Raw genomic sequence first — 10323 nt, 5'->3', positions numbered from 1 at the left:
TTTTCAAATCTCAATTTAACTTTTTCAAATCCCAATACAATAATAATACCAAAACATAATATTTTAAACACTAAAACAAAACACAAAATTCTCATCTCACCCCCCAAACCTGCTGTAGATTAAGTGTTTAAATTACTTTTAAGTGGAAATTTTAGCTATGGCATATCTTGTCATTTTTTTATATGATTTACTAATGTCTTAGGATGATTTTTGAAGGTTTAAATTTGAGATTGAAAGCATGCTATGATAGATTTTAATTTATATCTTGTGTTGATCATCAAAACATGCATGGTTTGGTTAAATCATTCTTAACTTGCGAAGTTTTGATTTATTTCACCTAGGCTTGAAATATGAGCATTTAGAAAAAAAAAAATTATGATTGGGATAAGGAGAGAAATGCATGATTTAATTCTTGTATTGGTGATAAGATTAAGAAATATCACACATGCTTAAAGACTAGTTTAATAGAGATTAAGTTTTGGGATGAATTTGTTCATCCAAGATTAACCTTTAACATGTAATTAAGTATTATAGTGATTATTTACATTTAAATACAATTGAATATGCATGCATTCATAGGGATCAATAGTTTAAGTTACACTTAGGCATCAACTAGAGTGCATGTCACGGGTTGAGTGTGTTTGAGCAAGTTCCACTTTGATTTTTAGAATTCTAAAGGCATAAATGATTTTAGAAGAAAGTATGAGGTTTATGAAATTTGGTTAAATTTGAAGTTCATTTCCAATTAGTGAAAAATTAGGGCCTTAGTGAAAAGTTTTGAAAATTTAGGAGTATTTTTGTAAATATTAATTTTTTAAACCTTCAAATTATCCTACCTTTTGATATATTGAGTACATTACTACTTGCCTACATGACATGTGAATTTTTCTTCATTTTAGTATATTGCATATAAATGTCATTTTCACATAAAAGCTTGCTACATATGCAGATATTATGAACTACATTTTTCAAGCATAGCATGAAAATAATTTTTGTCCTGATCTCAAAGACTAGGATGATGAATTATCCTAATGGAACTCATTTTTCCATTCTAGAGTAAGTAAAAATGGAGTGGTAACCCTTGGATTGACAAAGAACAGTCAATGGATTTCAAATGGGTTATTTTTAAAGAATGTCAGAGCGAAATCAAGTGTTATGACACCCAAGGCTGGTGAGTGTATATGTTATGATGTATGATGATGCTATATTATGTTACCAATGCATTAAGAACGAGTCTGCAAATAACGTAGTTTCAACGTGAGTTATACTACGGTCACAACAGGTAGTCACAGTGCACATGGGGAACTGTAACAATGTCATACATTATGATGTTAATGTTATGATTAATTATGAACTGCTAAAAATGATGAAATGTTATAATGTTGTTTTTTTTTTCTGGTTGAAGTGAAAAATGTTCTCTGGAAGAGAATGTGTGTCTCAGTTCTCTAAAAATGCTGAGGGATCTGGATGGGAGACAAATATGGATTTTTTTTTTCTGCATTGCATGCATTTCATATTTATCATTTATCATGAATAATTTATTTTTGTGCACGTTGGTTGTCTAACTTATTAAGATTTTAAGTATATCTTACACCTTGTAGACCCACTATAATTCCACTTGGAATTATAGAAATTGTGTCAGGACTTGACAAAGATGAACCAAATGAACTAGTGGATCCAATTGATTGAAGATGAGCCAAATCTCGACAAAAGACTAGATCTCATTTTGATGATTATAACCCTAACCCTTCGTGCATTAGAACACATGAACCAGTTGATTTAGCTATGGTGACTTCTTATCTTAAACTAAGATTATGATACCCTATGATTTGAATTTATGATGGTTGTGAATGATATTTGGATGTTTTAGTTTATTCTGGCATAAGTTTTTATTCACCCTTATTCTGTTGCAGTTATTGCATACTGCTAGATGCATTTATGGGATGCATTGCATATTAACGGTCATAAATAAGAGTATGGAACTTTGTATTGCATGTCCGACACTTTAAGTCTCCATCCCATCCCAAGTGGATGTTGGGGGTGTCCCAACAGCCTGCGCAAAAAATCAATGGATGAATGGCTTTAAACTTTATGAACCTCATGGAAACCCCAAAACGTTTTTACTAATCAACCAATTTCATAGATTTTAGTTTGTCATCATAGTCAATCTCACTCCTCACTATGATGCCAGAGGCGCGCTTTTATTTATTTGAGACACTTAGAAGTGTGAGAATGAAAAACGGTCTATGTCATTAGTCTCATATGAATATTTAAGATTTTATGACACGATAAAATAATTTTTTATTTCTGGAATAACAATTGTTCGAAAATACATTTTGATTTTTTCGAGGCATTTTGGAGTCAAATTTTGATAAACGATTTGTATTTTGAGGTTAGTATGATTATTTATGATTTTATAGTACAAAGTCTATTTTTTACTTTTTCATAGTGAATAGCCTCGGTGTTAGCATCTAGATCAGTGTTTTCAAAATCATAGTATAAAATGTCCAAATTAGTTTACAGAAGTTTAATTTGGATATTTGGCAAGATCTTAGCCACACTTGGTAAATAGTATTGGACATTTGGCACCAAGAGGAACCATGAGATGAAAATTTGAAGGAAATCAAGTTTTGTGATCATGCTATCTAAGTAAAACCCTATTTCATCAAATCATCCATTTTGTGCCAAGCCAAAGAGGATTTCAACTCTAGAGAAACTCTAAACACTTGGAATCCAATTGAAATCTCAAAATCTTGATGAAAACCGAAATCTCAAATGGTTTTCCCAAACCCCAAAAGTTTGCCTCCAAACCTTAATTGAACCAGGTTTTGGCCTAGTGTTTAATCGCTTGATTAAATTACTTTCACATACTATTAACCACTCAAATTCTTGTTATTATATCCTTATTTATTCTTTAAACTTCGGTAATTTTATTGAGTCAAGAAAAATTATATTTAGACATGATAGCAACTCAAACCCCATTGAAACCCTAAAAGGAAGTCCACTCAGTTAAGACCCACAAAATTAAGCCACCAAGGCAATACTTGTGGAGGAAGTTTCCCCCTCCCATGGCAGTCCTTTCACTAGCCAAAGGATCCCCAAACAGTGGTTGATAGGAAGGCCAAGAGCTACGTCACCTCTCCCTCTCACGTGGCAATTGCTAGCAGAAAACCATGGGCTGGTTTTAACTAACACCCCATCACTCAAAGTCTTTTTCACACATCTCCTATGACCCCTCCATATGTATAAGAGTCATCCATGTCCATTACTCTTACATTTAATCACTTTTCAAACCTTTTATTGGGGAGAAAATTAGAGGAGCTCTCAAACAGTTTTTATGGCTTATCTCGCTTGACTTGTTTGAAACTGTTATAAGTGTTTTATCACAAAGTACCATTCACATAAGTTGTTTTGATTTGAGTCTAGTTTATGTTGGTATGTTTTGAGTTAAATTTCATGGTCATTTGATGGGTAAAAAATTGGTTTAAGCATGAAGATGTCATTTTAGGTGATAGTTTGGTCAGTGTGTGATACTTTGATGATTTTGAGCAAGTTGTTGGAATAAGTGCTATGAAATTTTTGAGATTCTTTTAATAAAGTGTTTGGTGATTTTATAAATGTATAGAATATTTTATATTTGGCACAAAAATTGTATGTTTATGACTAATAACATTCGATTCCTCTAACTTTACAAGCTTTAGAGGCATGAGGTGTTACAATTTCAACCCATTATGGCACACCTTGTGCCATTTCTACACATACTAGATTGATTCGTATAAGATACTCACTAATTTCAATAATCTTCTATCACTTTAGCATTTAGTGATTCCTTTTTATGTATTGTTTATTTAATAGTCCATACTTTGCTTCACATAGCATTTAATAGATCTCGTTTCTTTGAGTCTTGGATGAGTCATGTACTTGTTCACTATTAACATCTCCTAGGTTGCTCGCCATCCATCTACATAATGTCTTCAAGCACCATCTTGAGTGGAAGGCGAGCTCGCCAACTGCTTGCCATGTCGCCATACAAGTATGACTACATCTATAAAAAAAATTTATGAAATAATTTTACAAATTGACGTGATTTCATTTGATATGTTAGATCTATTTTATAATAAAAATAATTTTATATTAAAAGTAATTTTATAATTAACGAATCACATCAAATCATATCAATTTATAAGATTGTTTTTGTGTAATTTTAGAATATTTTCCCACCATATATTGTGTGTTTATTCACAGTCAAAGCAAGTTGGGCTCCTTGTTAGCCATCCGGTTACTTTTGGGTTGGAATGCCAAACCTGTGTTGGCATTGGCAGCCGCATTCACAATGGGGGGTATATTGTAATTTTAATCGAATTTATTGAATCAGACCATTTAATGAGAAGCTTAAATCGAGTATTTCAATATCAATAAAAATATCATAAAACAAATATAAGCCGAGAGTTTAAAATATAAATTTATTAACTAATTTTGATAAAAAAAATAAAATAATCTAAATACATCTAAAATAAATAACTTTATATTTTATCCCTTACTTTAAGCTCCTTAGCAGATGTAAGGACAAGAAAATTAATATATATTTAGTTATATTTTCTTTTTGTACAAGAAATCGACAACTCATTGATTATACTTAATTAAAAAACATGATTTTGAATGGCTTAAAACGATTGAATGGTTGAATTGGTTATTTTTAAGAGATTAAAAAGTATCTTAAAATTTATTCAATTTTTGACATTCAATTATTTTTTTAACTACTTATTTTTTTTCTCGTTTATTTTACTTTATGAGTCTAGTTGAATCAGTCTAAATTAAATTGATTTTTTTAAGGAAAAATAGAATTGTAAGCGATTATGCGCATTAATATGCACACTCATTCAATATGATTAGTCAAAAAGTAGATTTTATTAAAAATAGTGTATATCAACAACATTAGTACTCAGATTAGTATGCAAACTTACTTATACATAGCAAAACTCTTTTTTTAAATATGCTTTTATCTGTACAAAATTTCCTTAATGCAAGGCAAAAATGTTTGAAATATTCATGGCTTTTTTAGATACTTTGAGTATCTTAAAATTTTATAAATAATAGTAAAATAATTATTAAATAGTAATAAAATTATTTAAATTAAAATATTTTATTACGTTTTGTGAAAATAGAGAGTAAAAATTCAATAAAATATTATAAATTTAATATGTTGTTTGAATATAATTTTTATTTTGAATTTAAAAAAGTATTATATTAATTTTTCTATTTTGTTTAGAAATTTGAAAAATTATAAAATTTTTATATTTAAACAATGATCATGATCTAGTGATAATTAGATTAAAAAGATTTAACAATATTTTAAATATAAATAATTTTTAAAAATAAAATTATAAAAATATTTGAGCATTTCTTGTCTCTATCTTAACGAGGACATTATCAAAAACAATATTTGGTAACAAGGACATTATCAGGCGCTAAATCTACGTGGTAAAAGCAGCCTTTAGTTTTCTCTCGACTCGAGAACTTTCTGGTGAGGAGGAAGTTTTGTCCTTCACTTTCGGTGGAAGGGATCTTTGCCTAGGGCAACTTTTTACCTACTTAATTTTTCTCTGATAACTCAGTTTTATGTCTGCTCTACTTCTGGTTTGGGTTTGTTTCAAATGGATGATGAACTTTCAGAATTATGGAGTAAGTTTTCCTTAACGGAAGAGGAAAGGTATGAGATTGTTATAACTGATTATGAAATTGAGAATAATATGAAGAGAGGAAAGTTATGTCTAGTGGGAAAAGTAGTAGCTGATAAAAAGATTAATAAGGATGCATTTAATAATACGATGTTAAAAGTGTGAAAATCTTGTGTTGGAGTGAAAATTCATGAGGTAGGAGAAAATCTTTATATGTTTGAATTCCAGACTGAGGAAGATTTGAATAAAATTTGGGGAGGTCAACCCTGGTTATTTGATACTAATCTGGTTTGCATAAAAAAATTTGATGGTGTTACTCCACCTACTGATCTGGATTTTAATTCCACTACTATGTGGGTTCAACTTCATAATCTACCTCTCGATTGCATGAATAAGGAAATTGGAGGTAGGATTGGATCCACTATACGTAAAGTTATTGAGGTGGAAGCTGATTTTGATGGGAATTGCTGGGGAAAATGGATTAGAGTGCAAGTTGAGATTGATTTAATTAAACCTTTAATAAGAGGGAAGATTATGGAGTTGATGGGACAGAAGAGTTTTATTCCTTTTAGATATGAAAGACTACCTAGGTTTTGTTTTAAATGTGGGGCTATTAAGCATGGTGTGCAAGGTTGTATGGGGATCCATAAACAAATGGAAGACACAAAAGATTACAATATGCAACAATATGGATCATGGTTGCGTGCTTCAAGCTCTGCTGCAGTTTCCAACTAGGGAAGTACCTCAGGTCCTTCCTTCCCTTCTATAATAAAGCCAGGGTCTTGTAATACATGGGAAAAACTAGCTCAAAAAGAAATTCAGCTGGTTGAGGTGGAGTCAAGTCAGGAATTGTTGAAGCATCATACAATAGAAGAGGATAAAGCAGAAAGTAATATAGGCCAGCTTCAAGTTGCTAATTTACTTGTGATCAACAGGGAGGCAGAATCAAAAGAATTAGTACTTGATAATTCAAAGCACTTACTGGACTAGTTAGAAATTCAACCTCTATCAACAGTGGTGATGCTTAGCCAGCCTGCTCAGTTAGAACTCATGCAAGATCAGCAAAAGTTGTGTCAATCTGAGCATATTCTTGAGGTATGTACCACTAGATGGAAGAAAAGGGCAAGGGGACAGAATACTAATGAAGTTATGAAACTTGCTACTCATGTAACTAGGAAGAGAAGAAATGATGATGAATCTGATATGAGGGCAAAGGAAAATCAGCAAGATAGTAGGGGAAAAAAAAAGCTTTAATATCGGATTTTGATATATTGGCGGAGGCTGCTAGTCAGCCCCGTCGGGAGAAATGAGGCTTCTAAGTTGGAACTGACGAGGGCTTAGCAGCCCTCAGACAGTTAGAGATCTTAGTCTGTTGGTTAAGATCCACAAGCCTAGCATTTTGTTTCTTATGGAAACAAAATTGCAAAAGAAGAACTTAGATGGTTTGAAACTGAAATTGGGATTCAAGAGTTTATTTTTAGTTGATAGTCTGGGAAGAAGTGCAGGTATGATTCTGTTATGGGCAGAGGATGTACACATCAAAATAAGCACCTACTCACAAAGACATATTAATATGCGGGTTGTTCAATCAGAAGTTGAGTGGATGCTCACTTGTTTTTATGGAAACCTTGAAACATAAAAGAGATATGAATGGTGGGGTATCTTGAGACATCTAAATCGTCTTCAGCCTAAAAGATGGTTATGTCTAGGTGATTTTAATGAAATTCTATATCACAGTGAAAAGTATGGAGGGGCTCGAAGAGAAGAAAAACAGATGGCAGATTTTAGAAGTGTTTTGCAAGATTGCCAGTTGAAGGATTTGGGTTGTATCCAAGGAAAGTATACCTGGTCTAATTTAAGAAAGGATTCTAATTTCACAAAGGAAAGGCTTGATAGAGTCACTGCCAACTCTGAGTGGTGTGCAGCTTTTGGTGGGGGAGAAGTTAAAGTGTTAGCATCATACTCTTAAGATCATTGTCCTAGTTTGATGATAGTTGGGCAACAGAATGTTTGGACTGGGAAACCAGCACATCTTTGTAGATATGAGGATAGTTGGTTTGGACTGGGAAACCAGCACATCTTTGTTCTCTGATTGTGAGGAGGTTATTACTCATGCTTGGCATAGATATGGCAGAAACAAAGAAGGTCTTTCAAAGATAAATACAAAACTTGAAGGATGTTTACAGGTACTAAGACAGTGGAGTTACCAAAAAGAATGTGATTCTAGAGCCAGTATCCAACAGAAAAGGAAATCCCTTCAGGCTTTGCAACAATCTGTTACAGCAACATCAGTTCAACAACTCAAAGATTTGCAAAAAGAATTTGATCACCAGCTGGAAAGAGAGTATGTGAAATGGAAACAAAGGGCAAAAGAGATTTAGCTACATAAAGGAGACAGAAATACCAAATTTTATTACCTTTGTGCAACTCAGAAAAAGAAGAGAAATAGTATAACCAAGATTATTGATGAGAATGGAAGGACAATTTCATATTCAAAGCACATTGGAGAAGCTTTCACTTAGTATTTCAAAGAGCTTTTTGCAACCTCCAATCCCATAAATATGGACAATTTGATGCAGCCAGTTAAAAGAAAAGTTAGTCAACAGATGAATGAAGCTCTTTTGGCACCTTTTAGAAAAGAGGAAATTAAGGATGCTGTATTTCAGATGGGACCACACAAAGCACCAGGACCAGATGGGTATGGAGCTTGTTTTTATCAGAAATACTGGTCTGTGATAGGGGAAGAGGTCAGTGAAGCTATTCTTAATTTCTTAAATTCTGAGCATGGCTTGGAAGAAATCAATTATACCTATTTAGTGATGATTCCCAAATGCATTAACCCTGTGCACATGACTGACTACAGACCCATTAGCCTTTGTAATGTTCTTTACAAAATTATCACTAAATTGCTAGCCAATAGACTCAAATCGATTATGCCTTTTATCATCTCTCAAAATCAGTGTGCCTTTGTTCCTGGAAGGCTAATATCAAACAATATTTTGGCTGCTTATGAAATCTTGCATTCCTTGAGGACTAAGATGAAGGGTAAGAAGGGTTATATGGCTTTGAAAATAGACATGAGTAAAGCTTACGATAGGTTATAGTGGAATTTTCTAAAAGCAGCTATGTTGAGGATGGGTTTTGATATGAGGTAAATTGAGCTTATTTTAAGGTGTATTTCCTCTTCCTCTTTTTCTGTGTTGATTAATGGTGTCCCTCAAGAATGTTTTAAACCCACTAGGGGACTAAGACAAGGTTGTCCTTTGTCTCCTTTTTTGTTTATCATTTGTGCCAAGGTGTAAACTGATCAGTTAAGTGAAGCAGAACAGAAAGGGAATATTACTGGGGTACCTATGGCCAGAGGACAGATCAAGATGACTCACTTGTTTTTTGCTGATGATAGTATGCTGTTTTGTCGAGCTAGTATACCAGAGTGGGTTATTTTGAATTAGATTTTATACAACTATGAGCAGGCCTCAGGACAAAGGCTCAATAGAAACAAGATTTCTTTATATTTCAGCAACAACACAGAGCAAGAAACAAAGAATCATATGCTACAAGTTGCTGGTTTGAAAGCCTCATCAAACATGGAGAAATATTCAGGGTTGCCATCAATCATTGGAAGATCAAAATCAGTTGCTTTTCAAGGAATAATTGAAAAAGTGAGTAAAAAAATGGAGAATTGGAAGGTTAAGTTCCTTTCACAAGCTGGGAAAGATATTTTAATCAAAGCTGTTGTCCAGGCTATACCTACATACAGTATGAATGTGTTTCTTCTTCCAAGAACTTTGTGTGCCAAGTTGAATTCATTGATTTCTAACTTCTGGTGGGACACTCAGGACAAAGGAGAAAAAATTCATTGGAAAGGATGGAACTATTTGAGTAAAAATAAAGCAAGTGGGAGACTTGGTTTTAGAGACTTGATGTCTTTCAATTTAGCTCTATTAGCCAAACAAGTCTGGAGAATTCTTCAGAATCCAACTACTTTAGTAGCTCGAATTCTCAAAGCTATATATTTCCCAAACAAATCTATTTTGGAGGCAAAAGTTGGGTTTCAACCTTCTTATACTTGGAAAAGCCTCAGTTCAGCAATTAGTCTTGTTAAAGATGGCATGATTTAGAGAATTGCTAATGGAAAAGATGTAATGATATGGCAGGACCAGTGGATTCCTACTATTGATTCTGGTACTATAAGAACTCCAGTGAACTCTTTGTCAACAAATGCAAAAGCTTATTGATCCAGTTACAAAGTGGTGGAGTATACAGATGCTCAAGAATATTTTCTGGGAAGAGGATGTGCAACAGATTGTGAGGATACCTGTAGCACAGACTATCATTTCCAGAGACAAGAGGGTGTGGAAGCATACAAGAAATGGTTGTCTTACAGTTAGAAGTGCCTATCATCTTTGTAAGCTGAGACAAGATCAGAGAAATGGGAAAACTTCAATACAAGTAGTGCACAAAGAATTATGGAAGCATATTTGGCAAATGAATACAAAAAATGCTGTTAAAGTGTTTATGTGGCATGCCTGTAATGATGCTCTACCCACAAAGCAAAATCTGTGCAAGAAGAAGGTGATAAATGAACCTTTTTGTCCAATTTGTCAGCAGGTAGAAGAAACTCCAGCTTATGTTCTGTGGGATT

The 10323-nt window shown here is 33.1% G+C and overlaps 1 protein-coding gene across 1 annotated transcript; it reads left to right on the top strand.

Moving 5' to 3' along the window:
* The first annotated feature begins 8239 nt into the window (after window positions 1-8239).
* LOC109009722 lies at window positions 8240-9799 on the top strand. Its single transcript, XM_018990321.2, has 2 exons — window positions 8240-8425; window positions 9152-9799. Exons 1-2 carry the CDS (start codon window positions 8240-8242, stop codon window positions 9797-9799), a joined length of 834 nt encoding a protein of 277 aa, XP_018845866.2.
* Window positions 9800-10323: the final 524 nt, after the last annotated feature.

The sequence above is a fragment of the Juglans regia genome, chromosome 9 (assembly GCF_001411555.2).
Source record: "Juglans regia cultivar Chandler chromosome 9, Walnut 2.0, whole genome shotgun sequence".
NCBI classification, from domain to species: domain Eukaryota; kingdom Viridiplantae; phylum Streptophyta; class Magnoliopsida; order Fagales; family Juglandaceae; genus Juglans; species Juglans regia.
This window is presented reverse-complemented; position numbering and strand designations above follow the sequence as displayed.

What these genes read in the sequence shown, in the direction of transcription:
- LOC109009722 (XM_018990321.2), top strand. Translation starts at nt 8,240, where the DNA reads ATGGACAATTTGATGCAGCCAGTTAAAAGAAAAGTTAGTCAACAGATG. An exon ending in GGTCTGTGATAGGGGAAGAG is followed by an intron (nt 8,426 to 9,151) that starts GTCAGTGAAGCT and finishes AACTATGAGCAG; the next exon opens with GCCTCAGGACAAAGGCTCAA.